The 21,912-nt window shown below is 39.8% G+C and overlaps 1 protein-coding gene across 1 annotated transcript; it reads right to left on the reverse strand.

Moving 5' to 3' along the window:
- Positions 1–364: 364 nt before the first annotated feature.
- LOC146610853 (oxysterol-binding protein-related protein 2-like) lies at positions 365–19,043 on the reverse strand. The gene is made up of 14 exons (XM_085344277.1): positions 18,970–19,043; positions 18,558–18,703; positions 18,379–18,451; positions 13,523–13,598; positions 12,149–12,283; positions 11,774–11,871; positions 11,505–11,687; positions 9,862–9,969; positions 9,702–9,791; positions 9,494–9,620; positions 8,941–9,060; positions 7,272–7,395; positions 5,843–5,933; positions 365–4,716 (listed from the first exon to the last, which is right to left on the reverse strand). Exons 2-14 carry the CDS (start codon positions 18,592–18,594, stop codon positions 4,614–4,616), a joined length of 1,365 nt encoding a protein of 454 aa, XP_085200403.1. The 5' UTR covers positions 18,595–18,703; positions 18,970–19,043; the 3' UTR covers positions 365–4,613.
- Positions 19,044–21,912: the final 2,869 nt, after the last annotated feature.

A 21,912-nucleotide genomic window follows, 5' to 3' on the forward strand; every position in this document is an offset into this window, starting at 1 on the left:
ACTTTGGATGGTTAAGCTAGGCACTTAAACTCATCTACCTTCCCAGCCTCTGCTCCTTGCATTATTCCGTTTTGCCTCTGCTGATATTTATTCCTTTTCTCTATAAAGCATCCATAGCTCTCCAGGGTCTCTCCCACCTGCTTGCTACTCTTACTACAGATCACAGCATCATCTACAAACATCAATACCAAAATCAATACCAGTACACTTCTTTTCCACTATTATATAAAACTAAAAATGGCCTTGAATCTTTTTAAAATTGTTAATTAAAAGACAAAAATGAGAAGTAGTGTCGTGTGGTGGTTATGAGAGAAAAACATCTGGAGAGAATAACCAGATTTTCCAACACAAGGATTTTGTAGTCCATAATTTATTTCTTAAATATGCTTTGTATGCATACGGCTGTGTGGATACCAGTATGAAGAGGAAAGGAAACAACAGATCGACAAACATACAATGTAAACATTTTCAAAAAGAGGCTCGACAAAGAGACAGCGGGGATAAAACAAGATCGGATCAGATTGATCCTGCAGCTCTGAGCGGCTGCAGGAGTCACAAAGTGCTTTGAATTCAGAGTAAAGACACAAACAGCAGCAGAGGGGAAGACATGATGTGGGATATTTCACCGTACATATGTGCACAGGACAGTGAGCATTTGAAATGTGCAGTTTAATGCAACACTAGTGCTTAGAAACAAAAAGAAACTACTGTGAGCATTTTACTACCAGCACACAATATTCATTACCTGCTGCCTCTGTAGTGTCTCCAGCACACAGGCTGCTAGCTAAAGAGTGTTTTATTTCACATTTCAGGAGGGTAGACTGGAAGGATCAGTTTGCATAGGTTCATGATGCCTACAGCATCCCGTCTTATTTGCTTTTAACTGTGTCTGAAAGCACGGCTCCGATTGGTGGAAAAAAAATAAAAAATTGCTTTCAAAGTGTTACTCATCCACGTGTGAAAAAGGCGCCAAAATGATGCAGCTTTGTCATTAAGGGGACAGATTATGCTCATTCCCAGCTTCATGTTTTCTTTTTTGGACTGTACTGGATTAGCTCTGCATAACTCACAGTTCAAAATAACCCCATCTTACACATGGCTCATTCAGTTCACTCTGTGTCTAAATCACAAAAAACATAAAAGACATACACAGCAACAGGGACGTCACCCAGTGTTGAATGAAGTCCTGCTATGAAGCCTCGAGTTGAACATTTTAATTACTTTGGTGTTTTGAAATCAGGTGTGAGGAGCGAGACGCAGCTCTGACTCACTATCAATCACATGACCACAAGTTACCAAAGTGCTCTATTGAACATGATCTGAATCTAGTACATGACTCTATAAACACACCAGCAAACTGTTTACTGAGTAAGCAAGGATTCAGGTCGCCCTCTGGTGGCCATTAAAAAGACTACAGGGTTAAAATACAAAACTACAGCTATCTTTTATACTTTCTACCTCTGAACAAAGTGTTTATCTCAGAACTACTGTTCTTCTGATTGGCTGCTCCTTGCAGGTGGGTGGGGTCTTAGTGCCTAAGGCCATAGCTGTTGACCAAATTAGGGATATCCACTCTCACTACCATCACATGGAGTGAAGAGTAGGAAAAAAAAAAAAGTCTGAAAATGAGTGTTTATAGCAGTCTGAACTTTTGGCTCACAGGGATCATTGTACAAACAAATGGCACAACACAGTCACTTTGAAGCCGAGGTGTTCAAACTATGGAGTGCACCTTCAATGGAGGAGCAGTGAGACAGATGCCTCTACTCTTTCTCAGGCCAATGTGAACAGATGTCTGTAATCTTTTTACATTTTTAGTGTTAGTTTAACTTATATTTCCAGAGGATATCATTATGTAAATATCCAACAATCCACTCAGAACAAAGGATGCCCTCTATCACTGCAGAACTTGCCTGAGAATTTTTACATTATCTACAGTATTAAAGTATCCCTGTCGCAGTGGCCTGTACGTCCACGGGTACAACCCTCCAAAAAACCTCAGAATAACTAATTTGGCGTAGTTTTTAATGGCAGGCATTTGCTAAAAATGTAAACAAATTAAAAAAAGAAAAGAAAAAAAGAAAACGGGACTCAAGCTGTAGTTGAAAGCTTATTAACCATTTTCATGGAAACATTATCATACGTGTTTACGATCCTATAAGCTCCAAAGTGAAGTTAGAGCAGAAAATCAGTGTGTTCATTATTATAAGTATTACCTATGATGTTTAATATTGTTTGGCAGCACCGAAGCTCAGAGCATTATTAAAAATATGTATTTAATGCAGTGTTTACACTTGGTTTTAAAAAACCACTCTGGAAATTGGATCACAAGTGAACAGTCAAGACTCATCACAGTGTTGCCTCCAAGGATCGGACCACATGTGCTCAGACTTCCTTACAATCTGTGTGTCAAAGTGCCCCAAGTATTCACCTGTCTGTCATCAGTCAAGAGTCTGGAGAGTCCAGATGTAGAGACTGGCAGGCAAAGTTTTAAAAACGGTGCACAAAATAGCAAAAAGAAAAACCACCACGTCCTGGCTTGATGGTTTGTAAGAGATAAAGTAGCCTCTCTGACATCATGCAGCTGTTATAGAAACCTCAACATCAGCGTTTTAGCCACCACGATATCTGGATGAGAGGGTGGAGCAATGAGTGATCAGTTAAGGCTAGCAAGCTTTGTCAGAAAGTTGCATACATTAAGTGCAAGAGACACATATCTGCAAACTAGAGCTGAATGACACACAAATAAAAATAAAGAAAATAAGGAACACAGACTGCATAATTTGTCAGATAGTCTACTAAAAATGCTCCAACAGCACAAACAGAGTGGATAAGTCCAGTTCAGGGCTTTGCAGCTGCCTGTAGTGACACAGCATTGATAGGGTTGAGTTTAAAAGTTAAAAATAAAATATGAGGGAATCAAAGGAAGAAGGAGCTGTAAACACGCTTATTAATGATGTAAAGTTGGGCATTTTATCATGGGAGCCTGTGGGAACTGAGTTGTTTTTGGAGCCAGTCTCAAGTTGTTATTAGAGGGGCTGCAGTTTTTGGCACTTTGCGCTCTGGGACTGAAAATGAGGCCAATGCAGAGATGCCAAAAAAACCTCTTAATTCCTCAAGTAGAACTAAAGCTTCAGATATGGAGACAACTTGTTTACAGCTCGTTATAGAAAAAGTGCTGTCAGTACATGTGGACAGTTTGTGCTTCATAACAACAACTGGATGCAGGTGAGACTAAAGGCTGGGGAGTGACAGGTGTGTAGACATAGGCAGCAGCAGCCTCACCTCACCCAAGTCACTGAGCTGGACCTTATCACTGTGTTTCTGCTATTTTGGAACATTTTGATAGAATTATCAGACAAAAGTAGGGTAGCAGCAAAGGCAGAGAAAACCCTCATTAACTTCTAATGCACATCCAGAAGTTAGTGAGATATACAGGCCTGAAATATGACAGAACCACTTCGATCACAGAAGAGTGACAAGGGTTATTCCTAGGAGGGTTTCAAGGGATAAAGAGTCATAACGACCAGCAGAGTAACACGCTAATGTTGAGGCTTTAATGTGCACCCAGAAAAAGTCCAGAAACCAGTGGGTGGTGTCACAGTAGCTAGCTCCAACTCTATTGTTCACAGTGCCTACCAGACCACACAGAGATGGGCCATAAGCCATATCACTGGCTTGTATACTCGTATTTAATGCGGTGTATTTGGACCTGACACATTTTAAAACCAAGTGTAAACGGCGTCTGACACTCTGTCCGTTCACCCACAGATATTTACTGTGCATTGTGAACATTTTCACAGTGTGTGAGCGGTGAAGGAGCCAGGGAGGCGGCCAGTGTCAGACTTTTTAAAAACGTCTCGTTTCTGCATCCCTTTGCCTTAAAGGTTTATATGGAGGCTTTTATTCTCAGTGCAGAAAAAGTTTTTTGTATGGCTTTAACTTGTGGAAATTATGATGTTGGTGAGCATGCATGGTTATTATACACATTACCTATGTTACAGCGGAGAACAATATAATGTACCAACATATCTGTTTACTGAGGCAGTAAACGTGGTTATAAGCAGCTTTCATTTCTACTGTAAGTCTCTATTCACAGAAACACTTTGTGACATTTTCTTTGATGTTAAGTGCTAACTAAAACAGACATCTAATTTCCAAATAGGTTATATAAAAGTAGCAGATGCGATTAAATATCCCCTGATATTTGAATGCAGCTTGACAGAAGAGCGTGGAACATCTACAGGTGAGATTATGGTACCTGAGTACCCGAACTAAAACTGAAAATATCACATTGGTGGCTGCTTTTAAACCCTTGGATGAGTGAATGGTGAGTAACATACATGTTTAGGGCATATAAAGAAGATGCTTGATGCTTACAGTAAGTAAACTCTACAGTTCTCTTTAGTGTTACACATCTCCTGCAGACAAATGTCACAGTCAGCTGGAGATGATCTGATAACCTGTTTGAAATCAACTTTCATCGATCCTAACAAAGACACAGTACCAGCGAGCGTCTGGCTGTCACGACTCACAGAGAAACAAAATGAAACCTAGCAAAGAGAAGATTTTTTTTGTTTGTTTTTTGTTTTAAACACCAAACACCTCCTGTGTCAATAAATGTTGGGACAGTCAGTGAAGTTCCTGTCAAAGTATCCACCTGTGTACAGCCAGTCCTCGGCTCCTGTGTGAGGGTTTGTTCCCATCTGGAACCACCTGAGGAGGCAGTCAACAAGCCATATCTGTTTTTAATAACATGGTTATGAAAAATGCTGCACAGCATGAGCAATTAGTGTGTTGGGGACACATTAAAGGAAGTTTCCACACATTACAAATTAGATTTTGAATGCAATTTTTTGTCAATCTTCATTTGCTTATTATTGTTTTATTTTTCTTCAGTCTTTATTTAACCAGTAAATGTCAACAAAGCAGATCATTGCAGGTCTAAAACTAATTATAGCATAAACAGACTTTGGTGTTTACAACACCAAATGTGAATCTGAAATAAATGTTAAGACACGAAGAAAAACAAGCTGCGGAGCAAACAATACGAACACAATCAACTGCTAAAATATGGAGAGATAATACTTCAATCACCATGATGTTGGCTAAATTCACTCTTGAGCATTTTGGGCAAATATTTCAAACTTAAGTAAAGAGAAGGGAGGCGCATTTCTGGAGTGATTGACTGTTTGGCCAGGACAGTCATTCACTGAGTCATCTGCACACTGTTAGCTTATTTTAATTAGATTTGTCAATCTATCTGTCAGACTGACAGAATTTTTCAGTATTTAAAAGTTTATTTTGTAGTGATTTATAATTTTATTGAACTTTATATGCAATCCCAGCATTAACTGGAACAATAAACTGAAGATACTGCAAATGTTAGCTATGTGCTTCAGTCTGGTAAATGGATGTCACCCACTTTATTAATTCCTGCATTATAAAGTCCTGACTCCAATAAATAAAAGCTCTATGGTTCAAATGGGTTCCAATTCAAACTAACGTCTATTTTAAAACGTCTAGCTAGTTATTTCCATCTGTAAAATGCATCACTCAAGCATTGCTTGTAGAAAATGAAATTTTGGGAGGTAGACGAATTTACACATTCTGAGTTTGGACATTATAAAATAACAGAGTGATTATACAAGCGGCCTCTCTCTTCATGTTGAACCTCTGCTCACTGTGTTTCATGCTAGAGGTAAAGTAAATCTGATTTGGTCTGATAATACTGACATATTGAGTACAAACATGAGATTGTCATGCTACAAGTGTATGAAATCATAAAATCGGTCTATAAAAAAACCTCCCCAAATCTCTTTAAATCCTCAGAACCTCTCACCTGGTTGACCACTCCTCCTCGTCCTTGGATCGTTCCCTGCGTGCAGCTCTCTGTTTCTCCTCTAAACGCTCTTTCTCAGAACTCGCCAAATCTATAAACACACAAATACAAAAGAAACTTTTAGAGAAGGTCAGACCGAAACGATAACTCGACTTCACCTTTGGCCACTGTGTTTGTATAAACTAGGAGGCTGATAATTTTGTAATCTTTCCCTACATGGTCTTTTTAACCTATTAGGCCTGGGTGGTATGACCAAAGATTCTAGTGGTTTTATAGTATACCATCATATTATTATTAGTTTACTTTTGTGTAAATGGGCCTTTATATTGACTCATTCTTTTGTCAGGCATCTTTAGGATAAAACATATTTTTGAAGTCACCATAAAGAAGAAATAAACCCTAAATAAAAAAAAGCTCTTTTAGAGAACAAATACAGTAACTACTTGGAGAAAGAAGTCAGTCCTTAACAGGTTGCTTCTTCTGCTTTTTGGTTAGATGTCATGCCACTTATTTGTTTAAAAATAAGCTCTACTGTTTTCACAGAGGAGCTGTGAACCTGAAACAAACTCCATTCTGTTTCAGAGTCTCATGGCAGAGCTGATCATGAAAGCAAAGCTGTAAAATTTTCTAGTTGATCCATGTTCATTTATTGCCATGAAGTGACCAAAATAATGAGATGGTGGATAAAAGCATTAGAAAAGAGCTTCCTCTGTAGAATGTCTGGGCTCTCCCTTAGAAATTGGGCCAAGAGCTCAGAGTCAAGCTGCTCCACATCTAAAGGAGTCAGTTGATGTGGTTTGGCCATCTGATTAGGATGCCTCCTTGTTAAGGTGTTTAAGGCATGTCCAACTGAGAGGAGGTCCTGCAGCAGACCCAGGACATGATGGAGAGTTCTGCTCTCTCTGTTGGGTTGGGGATGCTTCAGTGTCCCTCCTTCAAAAGGCTGGATGAGGTGGCTGACACATCACGAAAAGTTTACTGCTCAACACTATTTTTTACTAGAAATACCTGTATAAATACACCTGTAGTGTTGATGGAGGTTACCAGACTTATCCATTACGCTCATCTCAGAGAATTTTACTCAGATCACAAAACATATGTTTAGGACCAACAAATTTTAAGGTATGTTATGGCTAAGGGGTAACCAGGATAAAGTCACACAGGACATGGCAGTCATAACAAACACTGGGTGAGGGTGACTTGGGTGAAGTGAATCTGATTCTCAGAATTTGCTAACTCATTCCTGCTTGTCATTTTATCACCTGTTAAGCTCAATGTAGACCAAAATGACCCTCAGGGCACCAGGAATTATCCCAGTGCTCCTGACGGGACCCTGTTCCACAGTTTTAGAGGCTCATAGTGTCCTGGTCACCAAAAAGTACACATGTACAGTTTCAGCTGTTCTCTTTTCAGGTGAGGTTGACGTTACCTATGTCTCCATTCTCCATCGCTCTGATGTCAGGCCTCAGCCGGCAGTCTGTTGGCAACAGTAGTCTCTCCATGCCGGGCTCCAGCTCGTTTAGTGTTATGGCAAAGCTGGTGAAGTTATACATCTATAAAAAGGGAGAAAGGGCTTTGTTCAAACAGTGCTGCATGGTGCATTGTTATGTGGTCCTATTGCCACAATGTGTATCAAAAGTTATACAAAAATGGAAACTAAAATGTGAAATAACATTTGGTGTAAACTCCATGAGGTAAAGCTAGCATGTCACACGTCTTCCACAGTTATACATATGTGAGAGCAGATTGTGTGGTCATTCCATAGGAAAGATGTCACCAATGTCTCCCACCTGACACCCAAGACCCTCAGAATGAGCTGTGCATCTGTACAACACCTTCAGCATAACTTCGATGTTACAGGTACATCGTAACGGCAAACTCTTATGAAACCCAACATTGTAACTTGCACAGTAACCTGACATGTGCTTCCCTACAGGTCACCAGTGTAGGAGGTAGAGTGGTGGATCGATCCCAGACACCTCTCACATGCTGAAGTGTCCTTGGGCTAGGTGTGTGAATTTTAAAAAGCAATTACGCTTAGATAAAAGGGTAGAATCAATTTAAGTGGGTGAATGAGACCTATAGAAACCACTTTGAGTGCTCAACTGAGTAGAAAGGCTGTTTATCTGAACCAGTCCATTTACTGTGACAGGCTGCCTGTTTCCTCACACCCATTTACATCTACTACCACTTACAACCACCTCGACCATTTTCTCTCTAGACCAGTGGTTCTTAACCTTGTTGGAGATACCGAACCCCACCAGTTTCATATGCGCATTCACTGAACCCCTCTTTAGTGAAAAATAAAATGTGATTTTTTTTCAAATTCAAGACATAGATATGTTTTTTACTGGTGCACAAAATGAGCCATGCATGTCACGGTGGAGGCTCTGCTGAACTCCTAAAATCCGACTCACCGAACCCCTAGGGTTCGATCGAACCCAGGTTAAGAACCACTGCTCTAGACCAAAAATGGTTGAGGAATCATGGTAATGTGAAGCGCACATCGTAGGGCACATATAAGCAGAACTGATTTTTCTGTCTGTTCAGACAGCAGTACTTTTCCTGAATGCTTTTTGCTACTGTGATACACCAAATACCCCCATAAAGCTCGTCTTCTCTTCTTTTCAAAACCATTTGAATTTTTGTCTCTAGCACAAACAGTAAAGGAGTTATCGCCATTCAAAGAGCGCTTGTAAAATGAGCCCTCCGGTCAGTTCGATGGTGAAAAAGACTCAAGTCATCTCATTTTTTCCAGGATTTGTAAACCATTAAAAGAGGCATGAAATCTTCAGGACTGAAAAGCAGATTTAAGCTCTGTTGCAAATGATCATGAGATCAATTAAGTGCTTCCCTTTAAAGCTTAGTAAAGTTAAACTTTAGGCACTCTTTGTGCAAAAAGATGAGCAGCAAATTTCAAAGAAAGCACCATGTGATCGTATAATTTTGCATGGCCTCATTAAATATACTAAAGCAAGCTCATTATGAGGGTGTGAAGCCAGGATTTTTATTATATTTGGCTGATTTTATACAGTCAAATACTTTCCAGTGATAACTGAACAATATTTCTGCAGGAAATGCCAAACCTCATCACCGACCTGTGCTGAGTGAGCGGGCCGAGATGTTATCCTCCACAGTAAGGCACTTCCTGGTATCACAGTCACAGTCTCTTGAACTTCTGGCATCTCATCTGCCTCCTCTGCTTCACAGCTACGCTCCTACACACACAGAAACAGACACACAGCTAGTTAAACAACTCCGTCTAACGAGTTTGGGTTTACATTACAAACAGTTCATGTGCAAACGGGTGATTAACAGAACTACGGTCGCCACAAATTCAACACGTCTCTCAAGCAACGATGCATGTCATTGCAAGACATCATGGATTAGTGCTGGCAATGATCTAATCAACACTACACTCTCAACATAACTAGACAACAGCAGCAGCACACTACAGATATCAATACACTTTCACCTTACCTTCTACTAAAGCCACTGCATGTTATTGTGAAAGGAAAAGATGCAGTTTAAGAGAAGAATTTCAGAGTTGTGAGAAAAAAAATCACACATCAAACATGTTAAAGAGAAACGTGAGAGCAAACTCAGAGGGATTTCATCTCAGCTTTCAGTAAAAGCAGAAACGATCCTCACCTGTCTCAGCTTCTTTGACTCGCCCCCGCTCTTCTTCTCAGACTTCTTGTACGCGTCGTAAACCTTGGGGTCCACGCTGTACATGCACTCTGTCCATTTCCCATACATAACTCGCCGCTTCTTCTTACTGTTTCAACAACAAACTCCATTTAAAGAAAACTAACACAACTAAAATTCACAGACAGTGATGACGTGCTTAGGTTCTTACCTTTTATCTTGGATATGACCTTCTACTTTGTGCAGTTCCTTTCCAAACATCCCACAGGGTTTGAAGTTTAGGACACACTTATCACCCGTCCTGACGAATTAAAGGCAAAATTATTGTTTAATAAATATCAGTGATTCAAAAAGCTGTAAGTTTTCATTACCTGTGGTTGACTATCTCTACAGTTCCATACTGTTCAATCCAGAGTTTTCCCAGGATGATGTTATGCACACAGCACATTGGATTCGTCCACGTGTAAGCTTCTTTATGTCTGTCACAAAATCACAACATCTTAAAGGACCAGTTCGACATTTTCTAAATAATAATAAAAACTTCAGCACTCACAATTACATATATAATGTATTTAATAAGATGTAAATCAGCCCGAGGCTTTCCCCTGCTGTGCTATATTAAATACATGAAATACAAAATACAAGTTCGAGAGTTAAGCATGCTGTGGGTTTTTTTCTAAAATGATATATACAACTGAGAAGATTTTCACACAATTTGTGAAGTTAGCGTTTTACTCAACAACCCAAAAGAAGTGGAAAATAACCAATAACGCTTATTTTTCAGCAGGGAATATATTAATAAAGCCCTCATTTTATCTGTCAAACACTCAACTTATTACATTTCATTGAGCTAATAACTCTGCTGAATACATGCTTAAGGAAGACAGATTTTTATATCAATGGTTCATCATTTCACATCTAAATATAATTTAAAAGTCTCAAAATACAACTGTACGTAATTGAATACACTTACTGCTCATCCATAACAATAACTCTGAAGATTTTGTTAACCCATTAGATGCCAAATGAATCTTAATCAACTGAAACCTCAGTTTCATACGATCGCCACCTTTGTAAATCCCCTTTTCGTCAGTGTACAAAAGTTCAACTGAGGTTCATTTTTCCTGTAACAATATTTTATCCCTGAGATAAGTCAACATAAAAAAAGAAACGCAAGTTTAACAATATGTCTCAGTTTCTGTACATGAAAAAAGAAATCCCGATGCAATAAATTAAAGAAAAATTACATGAAAAGTTCTGGCCTGCCATTACCCAGACTGTCCTGCAATTCTAGTTTTTATTAATTCCCTGTGGACCCACTCTAAAAAAAGTGGGAAATTTCTATATTAGTTCATTTTAAGGACAGGAACTTTTCTGTTATTTAATGGTTTATCTATTACTTAATTATGCTGTTGTCGTACAAATAACCACAAGGAAGGTCCTTGTCAGTAGGAAAAGGTGTAAAACGCAAAATATAAAGAAACTATGATCTGAAAACCTCACAGAGAAAGCATCTTCAACATCACAAACATCCAATAATTAACTGGATGCTTTTATTTTTTATTGGACTGAAGTTAGGGGAAAATTGCTCAGTGTGTCAAACGTCAACAGAGTCAGTTTACAGCACTCATGTTCAATGTGATAATACTGTGTGTAGATAAATTCCATGTATCAGCACATCTAAAACGCTCTAGTTAACATAATTTCTTGCTTGTTCAGTCCATAAGTGAAATCCGGATCATTTGAGGTTTTATTTATAGTTTTAAAGAATTAATTAGGACCAAGTCATGAGGAATTTTGAGAGCTTTGAGCAGACCCAGATTAGTCGTTTAACCCTTTCCCATGACTACGCTAATCTAACCAGCTGCTGCTTGCGGCTTCTTCAACATGAATGAACATGAGGTCATCCAAAGTTCAACATGTTATGAAAGTTTAATAATGCAGCTAAAAGCCTAGCACCAGCAGAAAAGTGGGTGTGCAGAACACTAGATCAATAACTGCAGGGAAATCTCACTTTAGTAACTCCAGCGTCATGGTGCCTTTAGGTTCAGCTTCCACACTTTTGCCCCAGAACTTGAGCTTTGGGTAGATAGAGCCATGAAACTCAAATTCTTTCTTCAGCGACTCGGCGTGGAAGGCACTGATGGGAGGGTGGTGGCTCACCTGCTCCGAGATCAATCTGTAGCCTTCGTCCTCCCTTAAAAAAGATGATTTGAAATAACTGGATGACCTGAAGTATCATCATAAAGGCATAATGAAGCTTCAACCCATCCTCTCCAATACCTTGTGAGTTCATAGGTCTCCCCCAGCAAAGGATTGAAAGGCTTTCCAGTCCTCTCCCATTGAGATGCTACAGCCGAAACAGCAAATGCAGCAACAACCTGTCACAGAGATGTAACGTGAATCAGAGCCGGGCTGCAGCCACTGACAGCAAGTGAAAAGTCATTTTTAGAAAACAATCCCTCATTCCTGCTTTTCTAGTGTTTATTTTGGGTTTATTTTTGGTTCATACACTTAAAAAAAAGAAAGAAAAAGAGCTTTAAACAGTTCATTATTTTCCTTAGCAATGTTCAGAGGAAATGTATTTCTGGGAGAAATTTAAATGCACTGACAGTATTTTTAAAACATCACAACATCACGTGTGTGTGCTGCCTGTACCTGCATGCGGTCTATGGAGTCTGATAAACTGCAGGCTTTGTGGATGAGGTGAGTGTGCTCCATGTACTCTGAGATTCTCTGGAGAAAGCTGAGCGGCTCGTTAAACACGACCGGCATTGCTATTTTGGACAGCTCCTGTGGCAGCACAACAAAAACAATCAATCACTGTCATTCAGAAAAATAACTCAAAGGCTGACAGAAATTACCTCACTTCAAACAACTTATGCAACACATTACTTAACTTACAACAAACATTCACCGGTTTTAAAAAGCAGGAGTAACAATAGCACAACATTCACATTTACAGTTCAGATGTTCATTTAATTATTTTGGTTATTTTGAAATGACTTCCAGAAGCAAATGTAAAGACGAGTTCAGTCAAGACTGATTTTGTAACAGAGAGATTAAGTAAGCAAAAGCACTCAGTTATTCAAAGTTGACCTGTTATGCTTTCACCTTGCTGTCAGCAAATATGGAAATTTCCCTAATATGGTCATCGCAGCTCGAGTGTGACCACAGAAGCTCTGCCCACATGGTTACAAGGAGCAGCCAATCAGAAGACAGTTGGATTAGAGGGATGGGATAAGACAAATATGGATTATTTCTAACCTAACTGTGCAAAGCAGCTCTACTAGACTGCAAGAATAAAAATGTGAAAGTGGAAATAAGCAGAACAGGAAAATATAATCACTCCAATCTTAAATCTGATCAACCCTATCTCTAATAATCAGCTATGTACCGCAGGCCCTCAAGCTGGCAGAGGTTAAACCTTTACTTAAAAAGCCATCTCTAGACCCAGCTCCCTTAGCTAATAATAGGCCAATTTCTAACCTTCCTTTCATATCAAAAATTCTTGAAAGGGTAGTTGTCAAACAGCTAACAGATTATTTGCAGAGGACTGGCTATGTACAATTTTTAGACTGTAGCTTTCTTTTCTCACAGTTTCATTTGGAGATTGTGAAAACCAGAGATGACATAATAGGGACACAGCTAGAAACTAGTAGAAACCTATAGGCTAAATCAGATATCTCACCCCTGCCCCTAATGACAGCTGAACCAGGATTTATATGAGCACATTGTGTTGCTGCACCGATGCATGCACACAGCTTAAGTTCACAATAGTGATGGGACATATTTCCACTTGATAGTGCAGTAAAGCCGTTGGTCGAGTACTTTTTCTTTTCTTTCTGTAGTCATTAGTAATTATAACTACAGGTACTGACACTCTGGACAGACCATTAATGAAGCTATAATATGACGCAACTTTGTGTATAAGTATTTCATGTCACAGTGACCACAGAAATGAAAATCATAGATTCAAAATCAGCACCCAGCAATATTACTGGAGACAGACATGAGTTTGGTAGGACTCACCATACCGATGCATTTCTTCAGAATATTCCAAACACTGAAGTTATTTCTGGAGATCATTTCAGCTGGCAGCTTTTTCCTGGATCGAATAAGAAAAACGATATTAAGCAACAAAAACTGTTTTAATAGATATCAAGGCCATTATCAATTCTGCTTAGAGCTCATATTTCTCATTAGCTCTCTTTTGCTTAGATCTTTGATAAAAAGTTGTGCTAGCATGCTGACATTACCTCTTATTCCAAAATATATGCAGGGTGGACAGCTCAGTTCAATTTTATTTATATAGCGCCAAATCACAACAACAGTCGCCTCAAGGCGCTTTACTTAACTTTGGCTCTTGGCGAAGGCGGTCGCACTTTTCTCCTCTCCCTTCCCTTATCTTCCCTGCTTAGCGTCTTGTGTCCTTGGCTAGTCTCATCTATTTTCTTACTCTTTCCCTGGAACACTTTCTCACAGTCTGTTCTCTAAAACCTAAAAGAGGAATTATGGATTTGATCAACTGGTCCCTGAACACAACTGACATCCTCTTCTCAACGAGAAGCCTGGGCTCGGGTGAGCCTGAGTGTCCTGGAGTGTCCCTGCCGGATACACGATGGACGGGTGGCATAAGTGGAGGATGGCAAGACTGTCGATCGAAGACATCGAAGACATCTACCTGTTCGGAACTATGATAACAGGGTTCTTGCTGATTGCTGATCGGAGCTGGCTTGGCCCTAGCTTATCGAAGATTAAAGAAAGCGGAATTGGCTGTTCAAAACCCCACAAGGCTGCCCGCTGTGTTGAAACGATTGGACGAGTCGTGAGTTCTCAAAATGGGCTCATTGAACGCAGCACGGATAAGATCTTGGAGAAGTTTGAGGCTGCCGTGAACACTCAGAATAAGACCGCTGAGCGAAAATTGGATAACATATTGGAGAAGGTCATGGCAGTCTTGAGTTCTCAGAATCTGCTCTTTGAGCGCAAGACTGATAACATCATGGAGCGCAAGATGGATAACATTGTAGAGAAGCTCACGGCTCTACAACGGGAGATTGAGAGACCAGTGTTGGACTGCTAGAACAGCTTTGAAATTCACATGAGTTGTTCGCACTAAAGTAAAAACCACCATCATTTCATGCAGCTACCACTTCGGCGCCAGCTGTGGTCTCAAGGCTGGAGCTGAACAAAAACACCCAGATAGTTGACTGTGCATAGATTGTTTCTTCCTATCCTACGTAAGGCCACCTGGGTTGGCTGGAAGACTTTACTTAGCCTGGCAGGGCGAAGGACAGTGTCTCAGCTGAAGTCTGGACACACACACACACACACACTTTGAATGAAATGGATGAACCAGAATTGGTTTGTAAAAATGCTGCAACTTCAGTGATGTGGCACTGGTTTAGCTTTCGTCCGTCAGATACACAACAAAGCACTATTTTTGGTAGCGCATGCTAGCGGGCCGTCGTTATTACCGTGTTCTTTGGAAAATACGGCACACATAAAATCAATCCTTTGATTTTTCTGAAAATCAACAGTGCCCCTTATAATCCCGTGTGCCTTATGTATGAATTCTGGTTGTGTTTACTGACCTCGAAACGATTTTATGTGGTACACGGTGCTGGAAAATGTTTTAGTACGACTTTGCCAAGCTACGAACCCGCACAGCTTGATGGGCATTACGGCTATCGTAGGGAGGAGCCTCGTGGAGTGATACGCACTGTGCTTCAACATAATATTACCGTATTGTGTGTGTGTATAACCTCTTTCTAAATTTCGTGGATATTATACATGGTTACGCTGAGGATATGTCGGCCAATTTCCACTGGAAATGCCTTTTGGTTAAACTGTCAGCAAGGAATTTGCATTTGCACTGTAAAATTTTTATATAACTTTAATGCAAAAAACAGCTGCTTGTTTAAGTGAAAATACGTTGATTTTTTTTTGGCACTAATAAAGTTGTGGAGTTGTAAAGTATTTTGTCTAGTGTCAATTATATCGTCAGTTATATTGTTATCACAAATTTTCAAATGTATATCGTGATAAATATTTTTGGTCATATCGCCCTGCTCTACATGCAGGTATACACTCATCCCCCCCTCCCCTTCCAAACGCCTTCAATGCTTATTCCCTCCCGATGCAGACGGTGGATCAAAGGGGACCAGTGCATATGCTGCAGGCCCAGATGCGCTGTCTACACGGGCTGTCTCTCACCTTTTACCCATCCCTGTTGCTTGTCATATGTTTCTATGGTGTATTGACAGTCATGTGCTTTTTGTGCCGGGGTGTTTTTTTTCTGCTCTCAAACTGTTCTCCCATTAGGAGCTCAGTCGGAGTTTTTTTCTCCTCCTCTCACCTCGTGTTATGTATTTTCGTTGTTTTTTCCTATCAGCCTACCTCTCTGACATGTCTCCCAATGTGATGTCTGTGTAAAGATTAGTCAGAGGGTTCCTTTGTAAGTGCGCATGCACCATTAGCCTGCTGTAACCTATAATTTCCTTCGGGATTAATTCTATTCTGATTCTGATTTATATTGTACATTATATCCTATAATAATAGATACAGAGAAAAACCCAACAATCATATGACCCCCTATGAGCAAGCACTTTGGCGACAGTGGGAAGGAAAAACTCCCTTTTAACAGGAAGAAAGCTCCAGCAGAACCAGGCTCAGGGAGGGGCGGGGCCATCTGCTGCGACCGGTTGGGGTGAGAGAAGGAAGACAGGATAAAGACATGTGGAAGAGAGATTGTCAGAAAGACAATCATACCAACAGATAATTTCTAATCACTAATTACCAAAACCTAACATTCATGTCTTTGGGAGGAAGCTTTAATATAAGATGGGAGCATGCTAACTCCACATGACCATCCACCTCTGGAACATCTACTGCAGAGGTGTCCAGAGACCTTCTGGCAGAGGACAGTGATGGCAGAGTTGGTAGAGCAGACAAAACCAATTGCAGCCACTGGGGTTGATGTGATCTTCTCTAAACTATTTTAATCTAATCTGTCACACTCAAATAAAGCACCTCTGGCAACATTATTCACACTCGGTCAGCTGATACAGAGGATGCCCAATCTTCTGCATGATGCAAAATGCCACAAATTTCAGTTAATTTAAAATATGCTTAATTTTTTGAAGAATGTAATTCACAGTTTTAAATTACTCTTAAATACAGACATAATTTCTTTTATCGTCTGAGGTTATAACTGTCCTCCAAATTCTTTTCTCCAGTTTGAATATCTATTAGTAAAATTAGTTGTCAGTACAATGCTTTTTATGTTAATATAACATTAGTGGACATTGGTACTGACATGCATTACATGGAATATGTAATACACAACTGGCAGGTCATATATGAGTATTGGTTTAATTTAGAGATGCAACACTATTCTTTCAAATAATATCCCCTCGTTTTCTGATTTAATGAGTGTTTTAATACAAAGTAGCTCCCAAATCGTGCACCCAAACATTAATATTGTAAATACACAAAAAAAATAGTGAATGACATTTAAATTTACTATATTAGTACATATCAACAGCCCTAACTAATAGTGAGGGGAAGAGAATTTCGGAAGAAGTGAAACTGATCACTTTTACCACCTAAAGAAAAAGAAAACAGGCAAATTAAACCACCGATGTCGTGGCTTCAGCTGGACTCAGGATGTCAACAGCCTTCAGCTCGAGTGTGTCATTAATAGAGAACAACTAATGCTAACATGGTGGCAAGCAATTTAAAGAGGCAAGAGGAAACCAAGCATCCATTCAGCGAGAGACTTTGCCTACTGTGAAAGAGCACAGTATCTGAACAGGCAGCAATAACATTTATTTGACTGTGTAAAAAGTGTCTGATAAGGAGATGGATGCAAAATTGTGCACCTAGGTTCCGTGTAAAAGCCAAGAGAACACAAAAGAGCAATACAGGAAAAAGGGAAAAGAAAAAGTATATACAGTGTCAGTACAAATAAGACCATTTTCTAAAAATAATCAAATTGTGTGCAGTGGAAAGACAAGTGGCTTCACATGTCTGTTTCCTCTGGCTGGGAGCAGCAGAGACTACAGAGCACCACCAGAGTTCAACCGTCTTGCAGCCTGAAGAAGAAGCTGTTCCTCAGTCTGGTGGTTCTGCAATTGATGCTCCGCAACATCCAGCCTGAGGGGAGAGGGGAGTGGGACAAACAGTCTGTTTCCTGGGTAAGTAGGGTCTTTCAAGACAGAGAGGCCCTTTTGCTGCTAGTGTAGATGTTTGTGGTGACGGTGGTCTGGGGGATGCTGCCAACAATGCTCTGTGGAGCTTTCACCACCCTCTGCAGAGCCTTCCTCTCTACCACAAAGCATGACATCCCACAGTGATGCAGGAGCACGGAACACTCTTCACCACACATCTCTAAGTTCAGAACTCATGATAGATCATCTGTCTCCATCTTACTCTATCTCTAGCACCCTCCTCTCACACACCAACCCTTTCACTCTTGCTGCTATCCTTCTGTCATAAATCACCCCAACACTTGTCTCCTCTCCTAACTACCTACAAACTCCTTTTCACCTCTCTTATGCACTGCCCATTGCTTTAAATGGTTGACCCCAGGTACTTGTGCACCTTCACTCTGTTTGCTCCTTGCAGCCTCACTAAATTTCACTACTCTTTTCTCTAAAGCATACCTCCACCTCTCCAGGTTCTTTTCCACCTGCTTCCACCCTCACTACAGATCACAATATCATCTGCAAACATCATAGCATCAGGGAGACTCCTTTATCAATCTCTCCATCACTCCTGCTTTAACCTTTCAGAGGATCGAGGTGATCACTCAGAACAGCTCTGCGTCAATGAAGTGATTATGTTTTTCCGTAATTATTCCCCGCGTGTGCACGGCCCCTCACCTGCGCTCCCACACTCCATTCTCCTGTGTGGCATCTTTAAAGCTGACCTCGCAGGAATCATCTGACTCCAACCCTGGGGATGATGAGCAAGAGCGGGAGTAGGAGGAGGAAACAAAGTAAGTATACAGGAAATAACTATATATAATTAACTAATTTGGGCCTTCGTCGACATGTCTCACCTGTCTCAGCGTCGAAAAACTCCTCCTCGCTGTTCATACTGAGCAGACAAAGTAGCTGCAGGTTACTCAGAAGTCATGTTTCCACCGTTGGCCTGTCCCTGGAGTCCAGCCTCCCTCCGAGCATCACAGACAGCAGCACCCACCACCTACAACGACACCGGCAGCGTCAACACCAAGCGCATGAGTAATGTAATCAAAACAAAAACAGCTTCCTCTCTGGCTGTCAGTCGCCGTGCTCCTCTAAAAAAGCCATTAGTTAGCTTTAAGACTAGCTAACGAGCCCTTAGCATCGCTGCTGCAGATGGTGTAAATGTCCGCTGGGCAAAAAACGATGTAACAACATCAACACAGTCAACAACAAACCACAGCCGACACTGGCACGGACATTTAAACACAGCTCAGTCACATATACCTGTGAGTTCAGGTAAAATTAATGCTCCGGTAAGATAAACAACCGAGCACTGTGGTGCCTCTGGAAGTAGGCGGAAGTGGGCAGCAAGGACACCACGATTGGCAGGTTCGTCAGCCAATCAGAGCGCAGGATGCAGAGGTCCAGAAAATAAAGGGCAAAGAGCAAACGTGGGGTCCAAAGGCTATTTTTGCACATAACCAATAATGTGACATTAAAAAAGGCAACACTGGGCTCAGGCTGGATGGACCAGACTCTTTAAATATTAATATTAATATGTGTTAAGTGATTATTATAAGTTTATTATTTTATTTTATTTATACCAGTAACACAGGCGCACATAGAAGCTAAAGGGTTTGTAATCGCGAGTTTAAAATGACCAAGACTTACTAAATATTTAAATAAATCTGCAGTTGTTTATATGCATGCAAATTATTAGGCTGCATTATTAAACTGTACCATAATTTGTACATTTTGTACGATCTTTAGCTTTTAATACAGGTGCAAATTCACCCCTGACATGGAGATAAATAATGGATTGATGAGTTTGTGGTAACATCCTGAGGCAATCTTAGTTCATGTACATTTTGTGTGGTTGGAATGATGGATGGGTGGTTTATTATAGTGTAACATTGAAGAGCAGGTTAAAAAAATATATCGAAAGATGAAATATCAACGGGTTGTTTAAAAATTCTAGAGGTTTTCTTTTGTTTTTATTTGTTTTTAACATTGTGGAATTTTCTTTTAGGTTTTCTTTTAATTTTCTTTTAAGCTTCCTTGCCTGAATTTTTTTAGCAGGAAAAAGGAAAATCAGTGTTATTTTGTGCTACAAACTAAGTGCTAGTTTTCATTTTTCAATTGCTGAAATATTACATTTTATCCAATAATTAGACTATAAATCTATATTAATTCAACCAAATCATTAAGGAATATGGTTTAATTGTGTCAGCCCTGTGATATAAAGCCTACATTTCCACATGCCATTGAATTTCTTATAAAGCACCCACTAAGATATTTAATTGATTCATGTTGAGATGATAAAATGCAGTGAGGCAGTACAGAAGCCCATCAATAAATGGCAAAGAGTTCATTCTCTTTAATAAGCCTTTAAGTGCACATAAATGTTAAGTCATTATTACAATAAATTGTTGTAAATGCATTGTGGTGCAAATGCATTGTGGTGCAGATGCACTGTAGCGTTTGTGCAGAAGGTAAGATCAGTTTGTCTGTGTAGCTTCTCAGCCATCCAGTTCATTGTAGTCTAAGGAGCTTGGACTGAATTCTTGAGGAAATTTCACCTCTCATCCAAGAGGGTTCTCCATGTTAAGTCATTATTATAAAAATTGTTGTAAATGGATTGCAGTGCACCAAGAAGCCTCTTGAATGCTTGGATAAGAAGTGAAACATCTAAAAGTAATTTAAAGAAGTCCAGTTGCTTTCTTCACAAGCTCCTTAGAAGTTAAGATCAGCTCTTTCTGAACACTGAAGATTAGAAAAGAAAAATGTTATTTTTCACAACCTGACAACCCAGATGTTCTTATAATGGTTCATAAAGCACTAGTAAATGATTCATAACCCATTAACGCTATCACTGAAAAATGTGGCAGAAAAAGAGCCGCTTATGTAGTCAGCTGAAAAGCAGGTGGTTTTGACACTTGACTCAATGGAAGCATTATCAACATTATCTTAAGAGCCATTTTTTTTTTTGTGCCTGTTCCGTGACGGGTGTCTTCATGGACATCACCCTGTGCATCTCCACTCATCCACTCCTGTATCCAGAGAGCAAAGGTGTGACTGAGGTGTGGAAGGACGATGGGGGAGGAACCCGACTGTTTGGTTATTATAACAGCTGTTTAATAGCATAATAGCTGCCCGATGAAGATTTAGGTTGTTGTTAGCTGGAAGAGGAAACATCTCATGTCCGTTACAAACCACAAAGACCTGCCTATGGTCCTTTCAAACACAGCTCCATTATCCACAAGGTGGCAGCTTTACACAAACATCCCTCTTGCTTTATTCATTCTGCTAATTTTTTATTTTATTTTTGCTGACACTGGTCAATATTTCAAAAATAAATTTCAGTTTAAAACTAAATACGTATTAGAGCAACACTACACAGAGGGGAATTGTGCAAACACCCTTTTAAAGGGGAGACCTGTAATGTTTGAACTTATTTTCTGTAATATATACAATGGAAGATGAAATGCTAAGCAAGGTTTAAAATAATGAGGTACAAGCAATCCTTGTGAGCCACAAAACTCAGGCTTCATCTGAGCTAAATGCTCTATTTCAGGCATTTTTTTCTACTCCTTGCTCTGTTTTCTTTTTCTTTTCTTTTTTTTTTATTACAGCAGCACCACCTACTGTTCTAACCCTGTGTATGGCATGCAAGGTGCAGCCAATCAGAAGAAAGCTGGCTGAAAAGCAGATGAGCTGAACTGAATTGATGCGAATAGAGCATCAGTGAGGAGCTGCAAAAAGACCTGGTATATATAAAAAGATTATTATGAGCTAAAACATGCAAATGTAGTTTGTTAGAGGCGGATAAAAAATGTAACTGGGAATTAAGATAATTTATTCATAGTAGTAGTCGGTTAGTTGGGTTAATTGCTTGTCAGATTTCCAGAAGGAGAAAGTGGAAAAAACTGCTTAAGAATCAAAGAGAGACCGGAAAACCGTCAAAATAAAAGCCTCCAAACTGCCTCTCTACATCAGGCGTATGGGATGATAACAGTATGATAGCAATATGAAAACACGAGGTAACAAACACTTAAAATTGTATCTTTTGTATGGAAATTTACAAAATAAACTTAATCATTTATAATCCTAGGCCTACACAACATTTTTAATATCGGATTTGTTTTCAAATTCATGCTGGTTTGTAGCCACAGTTGAATGTTCTGGGAGAGTGTGTGTAGAATAAACATAATATGTACTCTGACCAAG

Source organism: Diplotaxodon limnothrissa, linkage group LG20 (genome assembly GCF_057381915.1).
Source record: "Diplotaxodon limnothrissa isolate DT_005_m linkage group LG20, D_limnothrissa_male_GT1.1, whole genome shotgun sequence".
Taxonomy (NCBI): Eukaryota; Metazoa; Chordata; class Actinopteri; order Cichliformes; family Cichlidae; genus Diplotaxodon; species Diplotaxodon limnothrissa.